At 40.9% G+C, this 25,774-nt stretch overlaps 1 protein-coding gene across 3 annotated transcripts; it reads left to right on the top strand.

Annotated features, from left to right (window-relative positions):
* Window positions 1-1,251: 1,251 nt before the first annotated feature.
* Window positions 1,252-24,632, top strand: LOC125301492 (proto-oncogene tyrosine-protein kinase Src-like). Of its 3 annotated transcripts, none has more exons than XM_048253954.1 (13): window positions 1,252-1,710; window positions 5,102-5,368; window positions 6,541-6,640; window positions 7,675-7,692; window positions 8,558-8,656; window positions 8,798-8,901; window positions 16,569-16,718; window positions 17,944-18,099; window positions 18,797-18,976; window positions 19,323-19,399; window positions 19,515-19,668; window positions 19,806-19,937; window positions 20,085-24,632. In XM_048253954.1, exons 2-13 carry the CDS (start codon window positions 5,110-5,112, stop codon window positions 20,291-20,293), a joined length of 1,638 nt encoding a protein of 545 aa, XP_048109911.1. In that variant the 5' UTR covers window positions 1,252-1,710; window positions 5,102-5,109; the 3' UTR covers window positions 20,294-24,632. The 3 variants fall into 3 exon arrangements, with proteins under 3 accessions (XP_048109911.1, XP_048109914.1, XP_048109913.1); XM_048253956.1 differs by lacking the exon at window positions 1,252-1,710 and adding an exon at window positions 1,752-2,224; XM_048253957.1 differs by lacking the exon at window positions 7,675-7,692.
* The last annotated feature ends 1,142 nt before the right edge of the window (window positions 24,633-25,774 follow it).

Below are 25,774 nucleotides of genomic sequence, written 5' to 3'. Positions count from 1 at the left end.
CATATGAGTACCAAGTAAAATGTTGACAAAATTTGTACATGTTGAAGTAGTTGCATTATAGCGGTAATGAATCTAGAATTATAATTAGCAGAACATTATGCTGAGGATAAACAGAGGGTAAAACCCAATGCCATGGGACACACCAAAGATTCTAGAGCAGAGCATAGCGCTCTAAAATCTTTGGTACACACAGCAGTGCCAGCTAATGGTTATTAGTGGAACTAGCGGCAACAACTTTAGCTGTCTCACTGAGATGGATATTAAAGGCACAGTCAGCGATTGCACAGGAAGTTGCGTTTGTTTATGCTCATGCTTATATTTAAATTAATTAGCAGACGCTTATGTCCAAAACAACATACTACATTATTTAAACCGAGGGTTTTTCATAGTTTTTTCAATCTTTTACATTAATCCATAATGTTATTCAACCTCAACTTGGATATCAAAACACTTCTCTCTTTATTGTAAATTGCCACATATCTCTCATAAAGTGACTAGAGACTAATTGTGACAAGACCATTTGTGATAGTCATGTCAACCTGATTGTGTTCTAATGTGCATTTTCTGTCGATATTCTCTGGCACTGACAATCCAAAAATAAAATCCTATTGTTTTTAGGATACTGCAGACATCTAGACTTGTGAAATGCAGATGAGCATAAATTAATCAATAAATTAATACAATTAATCTGGGCTCTTTGCTCTAGCCTACAGGTGCTTCTAAAACAATCAGAATAGTGAAAAAGTCCATTGCCCTGCCCAGACTCAGAGATCAAATACTCAGGAAACCATTACCGGTATTTTGACTTGCTGGTTAGAGCCCTTCACAGGTTACCATTTCTGAATTATAAATTCTTTATTCTAATATTTTGAGATAGGCCTGTTTTTTTTTTTATTATTTAAATGAGCTGTAAACTCCATCAAGATTAGAAAATATATATTTTTTACTTTTTGAAATAGCCTACATTACTAACTGTTCCACGATATTCTGTTTTTATATGCACCTGCAGGGAACAGGCAACTTCCTGGCCTAGGCTAGGCCAAGCCTATCCTATATTTTAGAATCTTAATGTCTGAATAGAAGTCATAAAAATGTTTGAAAATGTTTTGAAAGTATTACTTGAAAAGGCCACCAGGGTGTCTCATTGCTACTCGTAATCAATGAATCCAATATCACTAACAACGTACTCCAAAGCATATTCCCGACTCCACCTAGTTACGCAAAGAATCGCCTCCTCCCCTATCACCACTGGCCGTTTTTATTTCGGTGGTAGCCTAGCCTATTGACGGTGTGTTGATTTTCCTTTTGCTAGCCATGTTTAATGGCCTGTTCACATAGGCCTGTAATACGATTTATCATTTTAAGATAATATGCAGACCAGTTCAAACAGCACATTTGCTATTTCTCATACATTATAGTAAATGAGTAAACCGGATGGATGCCCTCCTCCACTATTCCGTCTGTGTTTTTGAACCGGATCACCGCAGTCTGAGTGGTGCCCTCCGCGCTCCACGGTATTCTCAGTCATGACCTCCCAACGCCTCTTGAATTCGGTGAATGGGATTTATCGATAGTTGACTCATTTGCGTTGATCTACGACGCATTGTTAGGCTCATCATCTTTCTTCATGACTACGCGTGAGAAGGTTTAATTTTGTTCCTGGCTCCATATATGAAATAAGGTTAAGCCAAGTCATTGACTATCCCTAAGGTGAGTGCTGTGATTTTTATCAAGAGACTCGTCGATGTAGCCTATTTGAAGGCTTAAGCTAAATTACCTTTGTTGGTTTGGACTGTTACTTCCATCTTACGTTGAAACATTGTATTTGCATGTGATGTTGATAAACATTGTTGCACTTACAGGCTTAAGATAGGCTACATGTTGTGTGGAAACAGAGCTAACCGCATGAACGTAATGTAACCTATGTTGTTACGTTAAACCAAAGCTACTTGATTTCTGTCCTATTCTGCGGAACCGGATCGATGAAAACATAGGCCGTTGCAATTTACCGCAGTCGCCTTTAAGGATAGGCCGTTAAACGACGCTTTTTCCCAACGTGGTGAATGTGTTCAGAGTCAGACAGCATTGGGCTAAAACAAAAAGAATCAATCCCCAAGCTAGATCGTATGCAAAAGCTATTGAGCGGTCAGGCGGCCCATAGCTGTAAGCTAACCAATAATCAGTGTCGTGGATGAACCGATTGTTTCCCATATGCTGTAGCCTGGTAAGTTAGCCTAGTCTATAATGTTACTGTATGGATGGGCTAAAAATGACGCGAGCTAAATATGGCGTGACCCCTTTCCGTCTCGAACAGGGTTACCACCACGAGACAATCACGGAACGAGACAGTCCATAGCTTACCTGCCGTGGGAAAGGTAACACCTTTCCTGTTGTAGCCTAATCTTAGCCCAGACATATAGGCCTTCTGTTTTAGCTCTATCTGTTGAATCCCACCAATTATCTTCCATTCATTCGTTTTGTAAAAACAGTTAATGAGTTTAGGTCATCTATGTTAGGTTTTATGCCAATGTTCTCAATGGTTTAAAATATACAATGACTGTTTTTACATTTTTCCTTCTTTTGTAGCCTAATTAAACCAACAGTGATCAGGCAGATTTGGATGACAGGGAAACCGTCGAAGTTTATCACTCTTGACTATTCTGTTCCTTCACATCCTTGACAAGCCAATATGCTTGTGAAGATTAGTTGAGGCCTACTTGTTTTCCTTTTTAGTCAGAATAGTTTGTTCGTCGAGGACGTCAGATGAAGAATGCCTTGCTTCGTCCACATGTGTTCACTAGCACCCTGTTGTCAATTTTGGAGCTCATCGTGATATGTTTCTATGACATAGAATGCAGAATAATCGGTAGTCGGTTTTGTGTTTGGTAATAATCTTTAAGACCTATGACAATTTCATTCCAGCTGTTAGGATACTGTCTGACTGCCTAATTTAATTTGTATTAGTTTGTATTGGCTGTTTGTTAGACAAGTGGTCCTCTTTACTTGACAGTTAAGCCCTTAGAAAAGACTGACATTTTGGCTTACTAAAATGTTCAAGGTGATGCGTTTCTCCTGTCCCTAAGCCTTAATATTGAGTGCGTGCATGCATACATATATAGGAGATGCCGCAACTTGTATAAGTGTCTACACTCCAGTTCTCTCTCTTACAGAGGTATCCCTTCTGTGCATCCATCCTCTATAGTTTGCCAACATCATTCTTTTGGCCGTGTTTTCACTGTAATTGGAGCCACCTGCAGAAAGTCGTCTGTGTGGAGTCACAGTCTAGTCATTCACACAAAGCTATTTGATTTTGATAGAAAACTGAGGTAATGCTGTCCACAGAGGACTGCTGTCTCTTCAAGCTCTTGCTGTCCAGTTGCTTACCCTTCAAATGACTGAAGATGGCTAGAACACTGACTGGAGCCTCAGAGGATTTTAACTGTCAATCTCTTAATGTTTTTTTTCTCCCTCCCTGTTCAATGCCCCCCCCCCCATTGTTGCCTTCTAAGTAAGACATGTGACTGTAAATCCCAGTCCTTTAGCACCTAAACACCATATTAGGCTGTGTTGCTGTATGACTACACAGGGTGTTTGTATTTGATTATCAGCTGTCCAGTGCTGACACCTAACAACAGAGTCGTCACAGTTGCTGTTGCTGTATGTTTGTTGCCATTCCTGCAATATGAATCGATACTTTGTCATAAAAAAGTTTTTGTCGTACATGGGTGGGGCTATGTGCAAAGAGCATGTTCCTGTGCTAAGCCTTCTTGATATTTAAGAACAGTTCATACCAAGGTAGACCAATGGGCATAGCAGCAGTATTTCTTTCAATCAGTGCATTACTTTATAATGTAATGAATTCACTATATTACTTTAGCTGTCAATTTATTCAAACACCACTGTGTGACTTACCCCTGATACAACGTAAAATGTAAATTTAGATGAGCTCTGCAAGCTCTTGGCTTAAGTCTTACAGTGCAGAGAGAGCCCTGGTCAATGAGAGAGCCCCTCCTATCAAGTTTTGGTTCTTTGTTGGATGGAACCACGAGGAGGAGGCCCTGCAGGCTCTGGATCCACCATGAGTTTGAGAAGGAGACCCTGCAAAACTCCTAAACCACAGGCACCACTAAGAAGCCAGTTCACTGGAACACTCTCTCCATGAGTACACACATATGGGACCAAATCTGTAAGCTGACTGTCTAAGAGTTTTGCAGATGTGAAGAGAGCCTGCACCAGACTCTGAAGGCTGTGGGTATTTCTATAAACATTAGTTTGAAAGGGAATTTGTGTGATTTGTCTGATCATATTGCAGAGGCTCAATATGTGTTAAAGGATAGGTCAACAGCTGCACATGCTCATATAACTGCACTGCATAGTATGCATTATCCATCCCATGGAATTAGATCTCTATGTGTGTGCAGGATGAAACGACAGCATGTTTCCTCTATGTACACAATAATTTACATCAGGTAGAACCTGTTTGCCGAGGTTCTGAAAGGTGGACATGGATGAGAAAGTACAGTATCCTGCTTAATTCAACAATGCTTGTCCTTTTGCATTTTTTAACATTTGTAAATGGAACTGGAGATGAGCCAGGGACCTTAAGGCATGATGTCAGTCTTGAGGGATCCAAGCAGCTGTTTTGTTTTGGACTGTCTGAAAACTTTGTTGGTCTTAGACGATAAATAGATGGAGGGATAGTTAGAAATGAGTGGGAGAGAGAGATTGGGTGGGATTAGGAAATGGCCTTGGGTCAGATTCGAACCCGGGTCCCTGCGGGCACTTTGACCCGAATGTGGTAAGGACGATGCAGCTGCTTGAACCACGGCAGCACCCAATCTACGCTTTGTTGTAAACAAAGTATACCTGAGATCCAGATTAGGCATTGCAAACACAAGCAACCCTTTTTCAATAGTTCCATCTTTGTACATGTATAATTTGATTACTGTGTGAAACTAGAAATGTTTTCATTGCAGAATTTGTGTGGAAAAAGTATACTGCATGTGTTGGGACATTTTAGATGAATTATTATTATTGTCTTAGTTGAACCATTTTACATCACTACTAAACACATACTTGTTTCCCACCCTCTGCTCTTCAGGCTCTCTGATGGGCGGAACAAAGAGCAAGCCCAAAGACCCGGGTCAGAGGTCGCTGAGCCTGGATGGCACCATTGGCATGGGCAGCGGGAGCGGGCACGGGCACCACCTGATGCCTGGCCCACAGACCCAGACGCCGAACCGCAGTCCAGCCGTGGGAACCAACAGACGGGGCACCCAACCCCAGGCCAACTGTGCGGAGCTGGCCCTGTTTGGAGGGGTGGACCACTCCAACACCATTACATCCCCCCACAGGGGACCCTTGGCAGGTACAGTAGGACATTGTTGCATTCATTCTGTTTGCTCAGTTTAGTTGGGTGCTATGGGGTTGGTTGAGACTAGACTAACCATCTCAGGCTAGTTCAAGCATTTTAGTCATGCATAATTACTTCAGCCAAACACGATTATCTTTGGTGAACTTGATCTTTAATGCTATGCAGTTTCAGAAACATCTGGTGTTTCATTAAGAGCCAGTTCTGTCACAGCCTAGTTCAGATCTGTTTAGCTGATAATACACAAGGCAACATTTTGAGCAATGTCCCCGAGTATTGTTGTTACAGCACATTCCCAGTGATACTGGGAAACCTTTTTGTCTATGAGAACTTTAATCATCAGCAGGCAAATTTTCATGACCATCCAATCAGAACACATGGAACTGATTTTATGGCTTTATGTTTCAAAAGTTGCCCCATGTATGCCTTTAAGCTTAATTGGTCCAGTAGGTTCTTTCCATTTCTATAATTAATTTCACAAGGGAGAGGAATCTACCACGAATGGCACATCGTCTGTTGACCTTTTAAAAGCCTTTATCATGCTATTTCCATTTGGGACATGGAACATGCCTTGGTATACTCTGCATCAGTGACAAGTTTTAGCAATAAATAATGATGACGTAGGTCATTTTGTGTGTGTGTGGCCATGGGTTTTCAAAGATTATTATTATATGACCATTTTACTTACCGAGATGAGTCATTTCATTGTTCTGGGATAATGCAATCAAGGTCGGACAAATTAAAGAGGAAAAAACAGTTACGTCATGTGGCCAGTGCCCCCACACAGGGTTATGCTTGCATCACTGATTCAGTCCATGCCTCTTCCCTGGACAGGGCAGCTATTATTGCTATAACAGCCATAGCCACAGGCCCTTCAGTATGGAAGTCAATTCAGCTGGCTTAGCAGCTGATGTGCAAGGGGCACAGAGGCTCGAGCAACCTCAGCTGTCTTATCGCTCCCCAGCTGTCTGATCTTTCCCAGCTGCCTTCACCGGCAGGGCCAGACTACCAGGGACTGCATGGCTCATCTCCATTGAATTTGAATGCTTGGGCTTTGGCATTTTTCCAGGTGCACTCAGGACTGTCTCTCTCTGTCTGCCTCTCTCTCTCTCTCTCTCTCTCTCTCTCTCTCTCTCTCTCTCTCTCTGTCTGTTTGTTGTGTCTTGCAGGTGGTGTCACGACGTTTGTGGCGCTGTATGACTATGAATCGCGCACCGCCTCTGACCTAAGTTTTCAGAAGGGCGAGAGACTTCAAATTGTCAATAACACGTAAGGAATACGATGCTATTTCACTTTAATTTGTATCATGTGCTGCACATGTAAGGATGAATATTTAGCAGGGAATACTACTCTGATCCAACACACATCCTAGTACTGTCTACTACATATCATTTAAAAGCAGAGGTGCGTTCAAATTCGCAAACATAGGAGAACGTTTGCGAATGTTTGTAAACAGTTTTCTGTTTGCCTGGAGTTTTCGGCGAACGTTTGCGCAATTGCAAACAGTCTGCGGAGGTAGTTCTCCGTGAACATACAGTGGAACTGGACGTGAGCTTGATGAAGGTAACAATGCAATTACCGTTACAATGGAATGTTAACATCAAATCATTCAAATTTAACTGTTCAAAGAAAACATGTTTACCACAAACGTTTGTCACTGTTAGCCAAATTTGAACGCACCTTAGGTGCAATATAGACATATGGATGGATTGGTAGATGAAAAGATATGGCTGATAAATAAGTCCCAGCTGATTGATTGTCACAATCCTCTGTTATAAATAACATAACATCAAGCTTCAGTCATTTAGATTCAGCCTCTCAGTGAACAGCCACCAGCTATTACTTCAATCATACTGCTGTGTGCACAGAGACACAAAGGCCACATTAAGTGCTTTGGGTGCCTTAAAAAGCGCTATAAATGCAATGTGTTCTTGTTCTGTGCTTCAAGGCTTTTATCTTGTTGTTGGAGAATAAGCTTGGCTTTTCCTTTCGACTCTATGAATGGTGTGTTCATTGGAGCACCTTCAGACCTTAGATCTTTGAAGTACAGATGGTCAGCATTAAATGTATAGATGAACTGCGATTTGAATGGTTCACAGAGGTTTCTGCTTAGCGCCTGGTGCTCTAAAGCATCTCCAGACAATCTGTGCATGCCTTCCTCTGCCCCCTTCCTTCTCCAAAGATGCTCCTGCTGTGCTGAAAAAAAAAAAACTGTGGCCGCTTACTTCTGCTCGATGAGTACCTGACCCCATCTGTGTTCTCTTTGTCGTTTCTTTCTTTTCATGCTTCTTGCTTTAAATTAGGAGAAAGTACAACTTCAGGTCAGTAACACTTCTCCTTTCCTCTCACACTTCTCTCCCTCTCAGGCCTGCCCTGTCTGTCACAGTGAAGTAAGGGATGTCAGGGGAGACCGCGAGTGGCACCGCTGTTATGCACCACCCTGGTCTATACATGCTGAGATTGCTCAGCGTCTCAGTTCTTCTATTTCTCATGCCTAAATAGTAAAACAAAACAGACTTTTTTCAGCTTTTCCACTCACTGGATCATATGTTGCACTTTCAACTCCTTGTTGCACTCTTGTGGAGCATTAGGAATGCAGCTAGTCATCGTCTTGGGGTGGGGGGGATTATATTGTGTTTATGTAGCAATAATTACTAGTCAGTAGTCTACTTGTTAGCCGCTGTGGGTTTCAACTGTTCTCTGCACTGGGGTAGTGTGGTTTCTGAAGCTTCCCTAGTCCATTCTCTCATGCATAAGGTGAGACAGACAGTAAAATCTGTTGGACGACATTGCTGTAGTGACTATGCGTTTAGTCTTTAGTTTACCCTCTAGTGCAGTCTGTAGAAAATATTTTATTAAACTAAAATTTGAACCAGTCATCTGCAAGTTGTTTGGTATTAGCCAGGGCTACTGGAGATTGTTGTCAGGGTACTGGCATTTTGGTTTTGGAGATATTTTTTTATCAGATGGTATCATAGACATGGTCTATTGACTGTGTGTGTGTGTATGTGTTTTGAGTGTTGAGTGTTATAAATGGAAGGACTTGAAAAAGTATGTGAGCTATGTAGACCTGTCAAGGACTCTTCCCAAAGTATTTGGATCTTGTTTTCCTTGCTAGCCTTTTGGATCCAAATACAGGCATTTATATATATATATATATATGTGTGTGTGTGTGTGTGTTTACAGGGAAGGGGACTGGTGGCTGGCTCGGTCACTGACTACAGGAAAGAGCGGTTACATCCCCAGTAACTATGTGGCGCCCTCTGACTCCATCCAAGCAGAAGAGTAAGTCTCACCGTCCTGTCATGTGTCTGCCTCAGCCACAGGCTCCCAGCAAGCATGCGTGATCACAGCGACATAAGCCAGTGGGGCGTGGGGTTTCCACAGTACTCAGTCAGTGTTCTCTTTCCCTCTCTCCCTGGGCAGGTGGTTCTTCGGGAAGATCACGCGCCGGGACTCAGAACGGCTGCTGCTCAGCGTGCAGAACCGACAAGGGACATTCCTGGTCAGGGAGAGCGAAACCACCAAGGGTAGGCTGTCTGGGATGATGGGCTTTGCTCAAAACGAGTGTGGGAATAAAGGTAGCCACTGAAGTCATTTCAGGGAAACATTGGGGGCTGTTTTGAAGAAATTGTGAGGGATCTGAAGGCCTACTGGGATCATCCCAGTCGGAATCATCAGAAGGTCATCTGAAAATATTTTTCACTGGGTATTTCATAAGAAGAAAGGCTAATAGATTAGCATTTTGGGGTTATAGTGTTGAATGTGCCTGACATGTAATGATGCATTTAGGGGGTTGGAAACAAAACAACTCAGACTGAGTGAAAGGAAGCACCATTTGGAGACCCATAAAACACTATACAACATGACAGAATGTCTGTGTCGAAGTAAATACACAGTGACTTGCAAAAATATTCAATTGGGTATCACCTAGCACTAATTAAAGTAGAGTTCTCATTCTGGATCTAAAAATCATTCGATTTTAACTGTCATCAGCTAAGTTGGAAGGTAACAGAGCAGTAAATTAGGTTTTTAAAATGCCGATGTGAGGAAAACACTCAATTGGATCCGTAAAAACATAGTATTCAAGACACATAATAAGATATTTAATTGGAGGCCATCACAGTCCAGTCCATCACCATAGGAGTCACGATCTTAAGAAGTATCCATGGAACTCTCTACTGCAGGGTGGAAAAAAGAGGCCATTGTAGCCTGGCCAAGTCCTGAAAATCAGTTTGTTTGGATTTTTTTTTTTTTTAAGAATGGTGTTGGTCTGTGTCTCCTCTTGATCAATTGGTCCCTTTTGCTGCTCTCTCAGTTTACCACCAGGAGGCCTTGATTAGTGATGACGTATTCACAAATTTTGACTACAGGAATTGCTGTATGTGCTGGACTAAGGTAGGCAGGTGTGTTGTGGAAAGATAGCAAATGTTATAAGTTTGGAGTGAAATGCAAATATGCTTGAAATGGTGTTAGTAATAGTCCGGCAGCCAAAGACCAGAATCTTGGTAAACCTTGTCAGTTTTTTTCTTTGCTGTTTCCTGTTGGCTTGGGGTTACTCAATAAGAGTGGGGGGGGGGTAGCAAGTAAGTGCTACCAATACAGATAAAATACTAAGGAAGAACATTAGGACATATATGACCCTATATGACCATGACCTTGAGTACCTAATAGCTGATGTTCATTCTCACTATAGGACAGTATTAAAACCACTTTTGCTTTCTTACAGTTGATTCCACTGTTGCAAAGTGAAAGTAATTGTGGTGAATGATTACTTAATATTAATCTTAGACTGGCAAACTTCAGGAAAAACTCAGGAATCAAATTTATTCTGTTACAAGCAGAGAGGGTACAAAAAATGGTCTATGATGTAGCCTAGGCCTGGAAGGTCTGACAAACATTGCAGTTTAGTTACTTTTGAATGCTTTAAACAAAGGAAGAATTTGGCGCCAAAACAAGCCCACTTGGTTGGTTCTCCACCTTGGCATCAGACACACCTACTCACACCCACTTCACACCTATCTGAATAGCATGAGGAGAGATATCTTATATATCAGAAATATCACTTATAGAATGTTCCAAACATTCTCACAATCAAATCATTACAATCCTTGTACTGAGACTATCACAATGATACCAAACATTAATATATTTACATTTCATGACACATGGATACATTATATCAAGGTAACATCCTTTGTCCTGTGTACCTGATAGCCCTTGAACCACTACATTAGCATTTCATTGGGGGAGGGGAGGGTGTCTTTGTTTTATACCAAGAAGGGCCACATGGATAACGGAAACTAGTCTAGAAATTAAATTATTATTAATTTTAACCGTAAAATTATTGCTATCAAAAGCATGTTTGTTGCTAGTTCAGTTGTCGTTTACATATATAGGGAGGGTGATTGCATTTTTTTTACCAGATCGACTTCATAGGGGCCCCAATGTACAGAATTAATAGCCCTCTGCCAGCCAATCAGAAAATAGTATTTCTTCTCTCTTGGGGATAAGTTTTCAATTATATGTCTTGTATTTCTTTTTTAGTAGTCTTTTAAGTTGGTCTACCATGCTGTCATCATGATTAAGATCACCTTATATAAAGCACATACAATCATCCTTCATCTAACTATCTTATTTTGTGTAGCTGGATGCAAGGTCTAATGTGATTTGTTCAAGTTTTTAATTTTATACAAGAAATGTGCAAGTGATCAAACTTTTCCACTTTATCACCCCCTTAGAATATGTCCGAACAATAAAATATCGCACTAAAAGCAACTCGATGTAATTATTATGACCGCTGCGCAGCGAAGCGGCGGTCATATAGGTTTAGTCAGATTTTTTTTTTTTTTTTTTTTTTTTTTTTTTTTTTTTTTTTTTTTTTTTTTTGTTTTTCGCATGCCCAAATTTCCGTCAATGAGTCCCGGGACACTGAAAGACTGGGGTACACGAAACTTGGTGGGCATGTAACCCCACATGGATAGCATGGAACCATCGTTTTTCGTTTTGATCTGTAACCCCCCCGCTTGACTGGACCCCCCGAATGGAGGGTAGGGCAGACACAGTTTTCTGTGAATATCTCGAAAACCGTAGGGTTTAGGAGGACCATTTTTGTTTTGTATGTTGATCTCAAGGGGCCATGTCAACCCATTCCATAACCACTCATTTCATGTATAGCGCCACCTAGTTAAACACAAAAAGTAAAAATGAGGTGTTGTAATTGAAGGTATCTGTGACCTAACATAGTCAAAACTGCACGAAATTGGAAGTGTATGATCATTATGACACCCTCTGTATGCACGCCAAGTTTTGTGGAATTCTGTTCATGGGGGGCCACACAATAAATTAATTTGTTACTATACACCAACTGGCCTGTAGGTGGCCGGAGACAGTTTTCTGTGAATATCTCGAGAACCGTAGGGCCTAGGAGGTCCATCTTTTTTATGTATGTTGGTCTTAAGGGGGCATGTCAACCCATCCCATTACCACTTATTTCATGTATAGCGCCACCTAGTTAAAAATTAAAAAGCAAACAAATTGGTGTTTTCAGCACAATATCTCTGGCTCAAAGGTCAAAACTGCACGAAATTGAAAGTGTAGGATCATTATGACACCCTCCAAATGCATGCCAAGTTTTGAGTACTTTCGTTCATGGGGGGCCTTACAATAAAATAATTTATGTGTATATTTAGTGACGTACACCAACAAGGATTCCCGGGACACTGAAAGACCGGGGTACACGAAACTTGGTGGGCATGTACCCCCACATCGTTTTGATCTGTAGCCCCCCTGCTGGACTGGACCCCCCGAAAGGAGGGTAGGGCAGACACAGTTCTCTGTGAATATCTTGAGAACTGTAGGGCCTAGGATGACCATTTTTTTCCGTATGTTTGCCTCCAGGGGTCATGTTAACCCATTTCATGTGCACACATGTGCACAAACAGATACACACACACACACACATACATTCACAGTAATCATACGTATGACACATACTCACACAGTAGACATATGTACGCTTGCATGCACAGGCACATACGCAGGCACAAACACAAGCACGCACGCACACACACGCACACACACACACACACACACACACACACACACACACACACACACACATAACATAAACATAACACAAACAATCAAGAATTTCTCAGAATTATAAACAGGCAAGATGGAGGTGGGGTTGTATAAAATGAATTTTACATGTGAAATCTATGAACTAATCATGTTTTGGTACTTGTTGTCCAGTGAGAATTGAGTGTGGATAATGCAATTTAGTGAGACAGTTAGAATCATATAGGCCTTTCAGCGTGATTTCTTTTTGTGGAAAAAATGTGCTGGACTGGGCGGCGGTCATATTTTGTACCGCTCTGCGGTACATCTAGTTTTACTTATAATAACAGCCGAAATAACAGCTTCAACCTCATTTTGCCATTCTGAGTTAGAGTGAGGAGAAAAGCGTCTTGGACATTGCCGCACCCAGAATGCCTTAGCATGACCCTTTTTGTTGGTTTTAGACATATCGGGTACCCCCTTAGCGCTAAATGTTAGCTTGAATGCTAACATTCAAGCTTCCTATTCAAGATTCCTACTCCTACACTGCGTTACTTTAAGGATTATGCTGGAGTAAGAATGAACATCAGCTATTAGGTACTCAAGGTCATGGTCATATGGGTTAATATATCATAATGCTCTCCATTAGCGTTTTATCTATAGCATTATGACATTTCCAGTCCTGTAGCACCTGACCTACTTGACCGTTTAGGCTCTTGCATTAGTTACTTTTTTTTCAGCTTTCGGACATGAAGGAAAAAGAGAAAAGTTGGATCTGACTTTTAAATTGGCTACCTACAATGTAGCATACTATTGCAACAAAAAGTAAAATGGGTTTGCATTTTATGCTGTCCTTCCAAGACAGCCATACAATTGGTGTTTTTACAGAAAAATCACTATTCAGGTCAACTTTAAGAGCTTAAAGCTTTTAAATAAGAGCGGTTTTGAGATTGTAAGTGCTTCACATTTAAAATCACTTCAGAACAAAAATATGCTTTTTCCAGTTGCTGTAAAAAATGTATCTGGGTTTGTTTCAATCAGTAGGACATCACTGGTGGGTAGGACACTAATTCCAATGTTAAATTCAGAGCCGGACAGTAACGGAGTACATTTACTTAAGTACAGTACTTGAGTACAGTTTTGAGGGATCTGTACTTTACTCGAGTATCATTTTTGGGGAGTACTCATGACTTTACTCAAGTACATTTGAGAGGCAAATATTGTACTCTTTACTCCACTACATTTCTATTCATAACCGTGAGTACCCGTTACTTCTAAAAAAAAAAAAGGAAAAAAGAAAAATCTCGGAAACCCTCAATTTGTTGTTTCCCTCTTAAACGTGATTGGACTGTGCAGGCGCCACTGATTGGGACAGCCTATCAGCAATCACCTTCAGCTTTCCGCCAAAGTCAACTCCATGGTCAGATTTAGATAAGAGACGAAACCATGGACGAAACAATGGATGAAGACGCAGCAGGTCCATCCCGGGAATGTGCCAATCTGTGGCCCCATCTCACCAGACTATTTCAATTTTCTGAACAAGTTAATGATAGTTTTCGCTTCAAGTGTTTCAATTACAAAGTAGTATTTTGTATTTGAAATATGTATTTTAAATACATGTATTAGAAATACTGCCCATCCCTGGCAACATGGTAAAAAGATCAAAATGACTTGATTTTACTTTCAATTCCTTTTACATTCTCCAAGGTATTAACATGAACATTTTTCATAATTCCATGTAGGACGTTTCTGTACATAAATGTAAGCACTCTGGCAGTAGTAATGCAATATTTAGAAAATGTAGGCTACTCTTGTACTCTTGATACTCAAGTACTTTTAAAAACAAGTACTTCAGTACTTTTACTTAAGTAGACATCTGACTGTTGTACTTTTACTTGTACTTGAGTAAAATTTAGCAAAGGGTATCTGTACTTTTACTCAAGTAATGAAGCTGTTTACTCTGTCCGCCTCTGGTTAAATTAGAAATCTACAAGCAGAGAGTAAAGTATTGGCAAAAAATATGATTTCGTTGAGAGGAATATTTAAAAAAGTGGTACACATAAAATACTGGCATTTGGTGCAGTTTTCTATATGCCATGTCAATCTGTAGTTGAAAATGCATATCTCCGTAGCGAAATAAGATGCCAGGCTGAGAGGTTTCTGAATAGCTATCACACAGGAAACTCTAATTTAGTACATTTTATTGGAATTGATTTGCATTTGATATGAGTACTCATCTTGAAATTAGAGGTATTACCTTTTTTTTTTCATGATTTTGGCACATAGGGCTTTAAGGGTTAATATATGAAATTGCTGAAGGGATATCACAGGCACCCTCCTAAATCTGAAAGAGCAGCTACCCCTAGTCTACAAGATTGAGCAAAAAAAAAAAAAAACATTAACCATCAAAACCAGGTCTGACCCCATGACCAGACTATAAGTCCTTAGATTTAATGTTCCCAAAAGTCTCGGTCGGATCCCCTTACATATCCATTTAATATCTTGTATTTAAACCTTCCTTTGCCTTTAAATCTGCCTTTGACTTGTAGCAACATACCGTCTACTGTTGCAGCTGCATGCTTTGGTCAGTTATGACATGGGAGGCATTTTTCAATCATTCCACAGGAAGTAATTAAACCGCATCCAGCGAGAGATTACAGGCGGACAGAAGCTTAGGGGGGGCCTCCAGTTTTGGCACCCCATGTATGCTCACAGAAGGTGTGAAGTTCAGCAGAGGGCAGGGAAAAGGGGAGTGCGGGTTTATCTGGGAGAGTTAGTCTGAACGGTCGTGAGACCCCCAGTGAATATGAGTGTGGCTGAATCATCCACCAGAAGTAGGTCACAGCACGAGGGTGCTGGATTACCCCTCGGCTATAAATCCCTCTCTCACTCTCTCTGTCTCTCTTGCGCTTTATCTCACTTCTCTCTCTCTCTCCCCCTCCTTTTTCTCTCTCGACTTCTTTTTCTTCCTTTTTCTTTCATTCTTCCTCTTCTCGTCAGTATCGGTATGTAGGGGGAGGGCTTTCTCAGACGTTGCCAGCTGTAATGACGCAAAGAGAAGACTGATTCTCGCTGGAGGGAGTTTATTTTTGAGGTTGTACTGTAAAGACAGTGACTAGCTTCTGATTGAGAGTTGAGCTGTGATGAAGTTTTGTGGCCGGGGTTTTGGACTACTGCTTGGGATTCCTGCTGTTATTAAGCTGATTGAAATGTGTGCCTCTTAGGAAGATTTCCTCCAAAAGACTCTCTTAGTGATGTCTACATAGCGCAACAAAATCCTCACCAACTTGTCAAAACTGTCTGTTTTGTAAAGCCTGCAAGCACATGAAGCGGCTGAACTGTCCAAACACATTATCAAGTGTGTGTGCTTTTTGGCCTCGCAAGATGAGGAAAAAAAATGCCTCAATGGTGGAAAGCTGCAGGGGGCGTTCACTCCTGTGGTTAGATTTACAGGAGGCCCATTCACAAGAGGTCAATTGATTCCACTGTCAAAGGACCTCGCAACAGTGGTCATCTCTCTTTGAGATGCTTGGGCTTTGGCATTTTTCCAGGTGCACTCAGGACTGTCTCTCTCTGTCTGCCTCACTCTCTCTCTCTCTCTCTCTCTCTCTCTCTCTCTCTCTCTCTCTCTCTGTCTCTCTCTCTCTCTCTCTCTCTCTCTCTCTCTCCCTCTCTCCCTCTCTCTCGGGCACAGGGATGTCCCAGCTATTATAAACAGGCACACAGCAACTGGCAAATGCCATGGCCCATGGATAGAGCAAGAGAAACTTTGTCTGTCATTTGTTCAATCTGTCATTTGCTTCCCGACAGCTGGAATGTTGGCCTACGTAATCCTTAAGTCAAATACTAAACATTCCTTAAACTATGTGTGCACTTAAGGCCTCCATTGAATCAGTGAAAGAATAATGTATTGATTGTTTTGTAGCCATGTGTTTGATAAATCACTTTAATAGGTCCTGTTTCTCTTCCAACTGGTGCTTCCAATTGCTGCATTTGTTGTTGGGTTTGTATGGAGCTGCCAATGCAGCCTGTAGATGAGCGGCTGAGTGTGTGTGTGTGTGTGTGTGTGTGTGTGTGTGTACACCTCCAATACTGCCAGTGGAGTAAATTTGCCCCTTCCCTCCCTCCTTTTTTCCAGGGGCCTACTGCCTGTCTGTGATGGACTACGACAACACCAAAGGCCTGAATGTAAAACACTACAAGATCAGGAAGCTGGACAGTGGCGGCTTCTACATCACCTCGCGCACTCAGTTCACCAGCCTGCAACAGCTGGTGATGCACTATCGCAGTGAGTCTCTGCCCACTTCACTTAATCTCAAAGTGCAATGCTTCTGTTGGTCTCACATTATATTCAGAGCAAGAATACAGAAGTTTGTACATAATCTCCCAAGGGAACTATGTCATATTCATATAATTTTAAAGGATGCTTCATTTGCACCACCTCAGCATACCACAGTCTTCATATTTTAGTCACCTAGTTTTAAATAACTGCAGGCCATCTTCATTTCAAAGTCAAAGTCAAAGTCAGCTTTATTGTCAATTTCTTCACATGTTCCAGACATACAAAGAGATCGAAATTACGTTTCTCACTATCCCACGGTGAAGACAAGACATATTTTACCAATTTAGGTCCACAGACAAACATAACATTCAAGTAAACAAAAAAGTAAGTAAATAAGTAAATAAGAGGACACATATAATAATGAAAAAATAAGAGCAGCAAAATGTGGTTGAAATTGTGCATAGACAGTCAATAAAAATACTAGTGCAAAGTCAGGCCAATAAAAGGCTTGGGTAGTTCTGTTTGACCTAAGTAAGAAGAAAGTGGCATAGTGGTGCAAGTGGTGCATAGTGGTGCATAGTGGTGCATAGTGGTGCATAGTGGTGCATAGTGGTGCATAGTGGTGCATAGTGGTGCATAGTGGTGCATAGTGGTGCATAGTGGTGCAAGTGGTGCATAGTGGTGCATAGTGGTGCATAGTGGTGCATAGTGGTGCATAGTGGTGCATAGTGGTGTTTTTATTTGTAGTCCCCAACAACAAACAATGGGGTCTTCAAACATTATGTGCATGCTCTTAGTTAAGTATACAGATCTTAAAAACTTAAAAACCACCAAGCCAGTGAGGCAACTCAAGAAGGCCCACTCTTGTAGCCATACACTGGGCTGTAAAATATGAATTTAGCAGCATCTTTAGGTTTGATTGCTGTCTTTGCTAAATTAAGGTGATTAATGTTAACTGTGCAATGCAGACTAAGGCTCTTAGTCCATTTTGAACATGGTATATGCATAAAGCAACTGTGTATTTATTTGGTGAAAATCTCACACACAAATGTATCTCACAACACATTGTGTGTGAGATATTCACCAAATAAATACACAGTTGCTTTGCATTTGTATCTCACACACAAATGTATCTCACAATCCATGATGTATTTCAAATAATCCAAGCATAAACCACGGCTCTGAGTGGTGGTGCCAGCTCCTCTCACAAACCCAAATGCTTCCCCCACAGAGCACGCCGATGGTCTGTGCCACATCCTCACCGATGTGTGTCCGACGCTGAAGCCCCAGACACAGAGCCTGGCACGGGACGCCTGGGAGATCCCACGGCAGTCTCTTCGCCTCGACGTCAAACTCGGACAGGGCTGCTTTGGGGAAGTATGGATGGGTAAGTGCATATCTATGTGAAGTACATGCTGCACATTTTTACTTTCATTGCAAGTTAATAATGTGGTGTACAGATTCAGTAGTGCATAGTATAGTATTTTGGGCATTTTATGTGTGAGATGCAGATGAATGCTGACCTCATCAGACTATTTTAACCAACAGCAATCAATAACAACATTCTTGTTGACATGAATCAGTGATATAATTAGTACTTGTGCAAATTGGTCCTAATAAATCTATCAAATAATGCTTTTTTAACCCACATGGCTATTTATTTGTGCTGAGGTAGGTTCATTGGGATGTTATCCTTAGAATGATTAGAATAACTTGTTTTAAGGAACATCACAGTGGCAGACTAATTACATTTGCAAAACCATTTCATTAAAATGTGATTAGCATCCTGGGAAAATGGTAAAACTGAATGGCCTAAAACTGTTTGACTTCTATGAGTTCATGGTGTTTTGGACATGGTGTTTTGCAGACTATCACACCCACCCTTTACCCTATTAAATATGTCTTTCTGTTTACTGAGGTTTTCATGGTTTTATGTGTAAACAAATGGCCTTGCATATATTCATGATTAACGGTTGCAGCCTTTACTGAGTATTGCGGTTGCAGCCTTTACATGAGGATTCAAATGTCAGTTAATGGATTTAATGCCTCTAACTGTGACCCCTGGATTTAACCTTTGACCCCAGGCACATGGAATGGCACGACACGGGTAGCCATAAAGACGCTGAAGCCGGGGACCATGTCGCCTGAGGCGTTCCTAGAGGAGGCGCAAGTCATGAAGAAGCTGCGCCACGAGAAGCTGGTGATGCTCTATGCTGTGGTGTCTGAAGAGCCCATCTACATTGTCACCGAGTACATGAGCCAAGGTCTGGGAAATACAAATATGTTAATTTTTATGGTTCTTAGCAGATGCTTTTGTCCAGTTACTTACAAAGACATCATTAAACACTACAGCACATTAATGTTAAAAAGTTTATAGTAAAGTAAAGTGTAAATAATAATAATAATAATAATTTAAAAAAAAAACAATCATTAATAGGCTAAATAGAATTAACTGAATCATTCTATCAAATATCATTCACTAAACATGTTTTAGTGAAGCAATATTTCATTTTATTCATAAACTAGTTTCCCTCTTTATTTGGCTTTTCTTTTTCTATCTGCTGTCCTTGTCTATTGTGGTCCAATTCTCTGTCCTCTTCCCCTCCTCAGGGAGCCTCTTAGACTTCCTCAAAGGTGATGCAGGGAAGCTCTTGCGTTTGCCACAACTGGTGGACATGGCTGCACAGGTATGTGCGATTTTGCGCAGTAATGTTGCTTATTGTCATTAGAAGCTAGAAAGGCTGACCTGTCACCTGGCAGACTCATTTTTGTTCACCCCACACCTTTGTCTACTTTGGGTAGATTGCTGCTGGAATGGCCTATGTGGAGAGAATGAACTATGTGCACAGAGACCTCAGAGCTGCCAATATCCTGGTTGGTGACAGCCTGGTGTGTAAGGTAGCGGACTTTGGCCTTGCCCGTCTGATTGAAGACAATGAGTACACAGCCAGACAAGGTGAGGAATCCCAGTGTGTTAATTGTGCGAATATAAACAAACCTGCCATTCTTAGGTTAATGCTAAGCTAACACAACATACTTGTAACTATACACAAGGCCTGGACTGTGATTTTTAAGAATTGTTTTGAATATTAGGTGCCAAGTTTCCCATTAAGTGGACAGCACCAGAGGCAGCACTTTATGGACGCTTTACCATCAAGTCAGATGTGTGGTCGTTTGGCATACTTCTCACTGAACTAGCCACCAAAGGCAGAGTTCCATATCCAGGTACCACTGTCTATGTCTAACTTAAATCTGCTGCATCATGTAATATCCGTCTTTGTATCTAAACATACAAAGACCTAGAATGTTTTACGTGGTGTGAAGCAGTGTGGTTACTGAACAGGAACTGTCCGGTCTGTGCTCTCTCTTCAGGCATGGTGAACCGGGAGGTTCTGGACCAAGTGGAGCGGGGCTACAGGATGCCCTGTCCCCTCGACTGCCCGAGCTCCCTGCACGAGCTGATGCTTAACTGCTGGCGACGGGAGCCAGAGGAGAGGCCCACTTTCGAGTACTTGCAAGGCTTCTTGGAGGACTACTTCACCTCCACTGAACCTCAGTATCAACCAGGGGACAACCTTTAGGGTTTCCCGCAGGCTTGAGTGTGTGTGTGTGTGTGTTTGTACATGTGCGTGCACACACAGGACGCAGGCGGGAGGCACTTCCAGTTAGGGAAAGCGTGTGTGTTTGTGTGTGTGTGAGAGAGAGAGAGAGAGAGAGAGAGAGAGAGAGAGAGAGAGAGAGAGAGAGAGAGAATGAGTGGATTTGGCAGATAAACCTGAAGAAAAAAAATCACGCCTGTAGTCTTGATGGATTGGGAATCAGAGTTGGTTTAGGAGGAGAGGGAATTGGCTTACATATCCCCCTCTATCATCCACAGTTGTGGTGGTAGAACTGTAATCCACCTCAGACAGAGCACCTGGATGTGCCAAAAGACTGATGATTACTGATCTGGCCCCTCTCCCCTTGCCAGTATCTACAGGGCCCTTTGCATAAGCAGCCAGCAATCTGACTCAAACTGAGAGTGATGTTATTTGTTTATTTATCTTTTTTTTTCTCCTGACATTGGAAATGGAATGGACCTAAAGTGTGGGGCTTCTTTCTTATTGACTTTGATGTAGCCGCTGCTACTTCTTGTCTCTCTTTTCATTTCTCTCTCTCTCCTTCGCCAATGCCCGCCCGCTGTGCTGTGAGCTACTTGCTTTCATGGCAAACATGCAGGGCAGATGGTCCTCTGATGAGAAGTGTCACTACAGGTTCTGTGCCATACCCAAATAGTAGCTGGCTGTAGGCCAGATTCGGCTCATAATCCAGGAACAGGTTCAGGGCCAGTCCGTCTGCCTGTTCTCTGGGTACTGATCTCCCACTTCTCACATCCCATCTACAGGGTGTGGCCTGTCCTCTTTTCAAAATTTTTGTAGGATGTATTTTGTACTTTTCCGAAACTTGAAGCACCGACTTAGGGGTGTTTAGTGCTGCCATGCATTGTCGTTGTATTGTGTTTCTGATGCCTGAACCCTAAATAGGAACAGAGAGAGACATGCAATTTAGTGTTCAGAAGGAAAAGTTGATGGATTCATTTGAAGTGGTCTATGGGGAAAGTAAAAATATTGTTGATATTGTAAATGGGATGGACAGAATATGTAAAAGTATGTGTCAAATGGATCATGTGCCCCAAACAAGCATTTATGTTTTGTTTTTTGTCTTGTTTTATTTCATTTTGTTTGTTTTGGAATTTCCCTATGTTTGTTTTCAACTCCCCTCTCCTAGCAGTGGGACACTCAGCAGTTACCTCACGGTCACTGGGAGAAAAATGGCCACACTGCCAAAGGTTGTTCACTGCCTTGCTCTTCGCCTTCACTGCCCACTCACCTGTCCAGAGTCTTACATAAAACAAAACACAAGCCAGTCTTCTCTGAGAGTAGTGTTATTTGAAGACTCATATTTTTTAGACGACAGTATCATTAATTAGTGCCCTTGGCAACAAGTACATAAGAACAAAAAACAGGCATGAAGAGTCAAATAAACAAGATGTTAATAATGATTTGTTTCTTTTCTAAAGCCTGTGAGGTGTTCTCTACATTACTCCTTGTTCAGTGTGGTGCCTCTTCTTTTTTCATTTGTCTATTGTATGTTTTGCATCTGCCTTTCTACAGCCTGTATCAGCTGGTGTTAAAATCTGATTGGACAAATTGACACTTTGTGCATTACATCTGTAATGGCAGCTCTGCATGGGACACAAGATAGCAGCCTGGTAGAGCAGAGTCCTTTATGGTCAAGTAATGGATCTCCACCTCCAAAATTCAGACATAAATTGAAATAAAACTACTGTCAATAACTACTTCATTCTAGTGTGTCAGTGAAAGCCATTTGTATTTTATACTCCTGTCTGCATATATAATCTTGTGCTTACATGTACCTTCAGAATTTGTCTGCCCGTATCATAGAAAACATTACAACCATATCTGAACCTGACCAGTGTCCATAGACCTGTCTCACCATGAACCCAAACTGGCCCTTGTTTGACTCTGCACTCTATCTGCTGCTGGGTTCTGTACAGGAAACAGTACTGGTGCAGTCCAGTATTTCATGATGTAAGAAGTGCATTCTGGGATGTTCTAGCGTGTGTTGTGATTTTTACTGTATTGTGCCTGATGTTGTCAGGTTCTGTCCACTTCCAACCTGACATAATGGACAGCATGAGCTGATGTTCTTGAGACAATATCCTTTTGCTTTCCCTGACAAAAATGTAGGTTTAAACCGTGTGTGAGAGTGAGAGAGAGAGAGTGCGTGAGATGTTGGATGAATTTTTCTGATTTGATTTTTACTGTTCTGCATGTTTTGTTTTTTCACACCTTATGATTTTGTTTTTGTTGTTTTTTTTATCATGTGAAATATACATTTGTTATGCTGTATCTAGTGAAGACCAGTTTGTACTTCCCTGCTTTGGTATCTTTGGACAGGAAGCAAAATTAGGACATGCGACTGCTTCTGCTGGCTTTGTGTCCTTTTGACAAAATATGGCACTAGTCTACTGTGAGTTCTGAAAGCCAAACGAGTGATCTTTAACATCTGTTCATGGTACCAAATCTATTGCCTTCTTTATGAAATAACTTGTGCCTGCTATTCCATTAAAGGTACAGGGTTGAAGGATAGAAATACCCTTGGGCCCATTTATCTGTGAACGTTCACTTCTCAATCCATCTTGTAGATGGTTGCCATGCTCACCAGCTCAACAGTGTAAAGAGATCTGGCCTTGTACATTCTTGAGAAACAGAGTACAATGATTTAGATCATATCATTGATGCAGACATGCTAATATAAAAAATAATTAAATTTCACACTAAAAATAGCCAGATAAGAAATAGTGCCAAATGCGTATCATATCATAACTGACCCTTGAATGGTCAACAATATTTTTTCAACATGGTGCGTCTTGTGGCAAAGGATATACCAAAATTATTTTCCCCCTCCTTTTAACAATTCTGCAGTAGCTGTCTCCATAGAAAAGCTGATTCCAGTCGCACACAGATATCTCGTTTGTGCCTTTTTCAGATGACTTGACTCAAAAGAATATCTGGATTTAATACATTGTATTTTGTGTTGCATGAAAATTGACAGCAGGAAAATTACTGATTGGTTTGGTGATTAAAGGGATTTTCTGCATGGATAAAGTAATGCTTTTATACAATCAGGAAGATTAAAATGCCTTCAAATTATATGTATGAACTGTGTATGTCTGCCTCAATGTGTATATATTAGACAGGAGTGTGTATGTACTGTATTATTTTTATATGTCTGTGTCTAACTTGTGTTACATATAAGCTGCTATCATTTATTCTCTGGAGACAGCTTCTTAAATCACAAATTGGTTGTGAAGGACATTCAAAATCGGAAAAAAAAAGATGAATTAGTGGCTAACATAAGATGCTAAATGAGACATCCTCCATTTTAGCCTGATGTTTGGAGCGTGTGGCTACTTTTTTTTATGTAGTTTGAGGTTTAATTGAATTTTAGTAGCCTACATTTCTGTGTTTTCACATACATTACTATAGAAAATGCATTGATGATACAATACCACATTTGTTGTTGAACAACAGAAATTGAGAATCTGTCCATTTCCTGTTGGCTATACACTTCAACAATTGGTTAATTCTCTTGCAGTGTTGCAATGGCAACGATAGCAATAAAATAACATGCCTGTAAGTGCAAAAATAAGATTCTTCCATAGCTGTTCCAAAAAGCTTGCAGGAGATATGGAAGCCTGCTGAAATGAGATGTTGGTCTTCAAACACATTTTGGCATTCTTTTTCCTCTGTACATAAATGTAGTCACTTTTGATCCTCTATAACTTTTTTTCTGTAAAAAAAAAAAAAAAAACCCTTGTAGATTTTCTTACCAACAATTATAGCGGTGTGGAATTAGTCTTTCTTCTCCTAAGAACCTGATGAAATTGTAATTGTTGATGCTTAAAACTGACCAGGAGGGAAGGACTTCCCACATAGTTGAAACCAAGACAATTTGTTTTTGTTTCAGCTGAGAAAACATGTTTATTAAATTGGTCTTGTCAGTTCAGAAAATTAACTGACCAAGAAGAGATTAAATCTGTTTTTTTTTTTTTTGTCCATGTAGTGCTGCAGTAACAGCTTAGTTACAGGACCTGTATTATGTTTTAGATTTTTGTTTATTTGTTGTTTTGTACAGTTCAACAATCCAACTTCAATATTTTTTTCTAAACCTATGCAGTTTCTGGTCTGCTGTTTCTGTTTTCTGTAGCCCTTCTGAGGGGACAAACAAATCAGAGAAGAATGACGATTTTGTAACAATCTTTTTGTGCACCCAGGTTGGTTTGAATCATTGTGGAGCTCTGTTATCTGTAAATGTGCAATAAATTATATTTCAAGAGTGTTCTCTTTAATACAACATTTTGTGCTCGTGTTTTGGTGGCATCAGCATCCTGCTCTGTTTCCCAGTTTGGTAGGCCCACTGACAGCTTTGGCAGACAGTATTGGCAGACTTTAAAATATATATATTTTGGAAAGGCATTTTTGCATTTATTATTATTATTTGTATTTTTTTTACCAAGAAAACATGTATATAAAACATAACGTATAAATCAATGGACACTTGCAGGACCAGCTCTAATAACAGATGCAGCTTGAGTTACCTTATTCTTCTGTGTTGTAACATTGAAGGGACATTGATGCAGAGGACTCTGGGCCAGTGGATGTGCATATTGTTGATCAGCTGTTCGCTTTGTCAGTTTAGTGCTGGCTTTGTTGTATTTGTTTGCCCCTGACAGATCAGACACACGCAAATGATAGGCTATACTTAACCATCTGCCACCACATGAGGGCAGTAACAGGGCACTTTTTTGCTATTTCATTTGCACATTGTTTTTAATATGATTCATGTAGGTCCTGATCCTGACCATAATATGTAGCCTAGGCTAAACTTGACACCAAATAGGATACAAGATACTGTGTCGTAAAAGCATTGTCATACTGAATGTGTTGTTGTTTAGGCCATCATACCCTCCTCAAAGAGCTCACCTCACAGGAATGGTGTAGGAGCAGAGGCTTGGGCAAAAACATGATAGGCTATGTCCTGTCAGATGAGCCAAACCTTAGGCCTAGGGGCGGCTACCTACCACAGTTAAAGCTCTACACCCTAATCAGAATCAGACTTTGTCCTCTCACTTTCAATTAGCCTACCTTTGTAGGGTACAGGGCAGGCCTAGGCTACTGCAGCTCATTCCTGTCCTTTAACTCTTTTTTATATGTATTTCCATGACATTTTACAATCGCTAATCCGGCAAGGACGTGTAGGCCTAGGCTACTTCTTTGAAAATGAGTGAACAACTGCATAAAACTATTTACAATATTGCTACACTGAAATGATTTGGTAAGAACGCACCAATTAAAGTTTAATTTCACTGCTAGGCCTAGTTGCGCGCCTCTGCTGGAAGTCAATGAACCTTTTCCACTAAATTCAGAAGGGTCTGGTGTCATCGAGGCTACAGTTACCCATGACTGCTTACGAAAAGTTCGTTTGCAGAAGCTGCA

Source organism: Alosa alosa, chromosome 10, assembly GCF_017589495.1.
Source record: "Alosa alosa isolate M-15738 ecotype Scorff River chromosome 10, AALO_Geno_1.1, whole genome shotgun sequence".
Taxonomy (NCBI): domain Eukaryota; kingdom Metazoa; phylum Chordata; class Actinopteri; order Clupeiformes; family Clupeidae; genus Alosa; species Alosa alosa.
The sequence above is the reverse complement of the archived record's forward strand: the minus strand, read 5'-3'. Positions and strand labels throughout refer to the sequence as shown.

Coding starts and splice junctions, on each gene's coding strand:
- LOC125301492 (XM_048253954.1), top strand. CDS start 5,110: ATGGGCGGAACAAAGAGCAAGCCCAAAGACCCGGGTCAGAGGTCGCTG. Junction 18,100..18,796: donor CTTTGGGGAAGTATGGATGG/GTAAGTGCATAT, acceptor CTTTGACCCCAG/GCACATGGAATGGCACGACA. Junction 18,977..19,322: donor CACCGAGTACATGAGCCAAG/GTCTGGGAAATA, acceptor TCCCCTCCTCAG/GGAGCCTCTTAGACTTCCTC.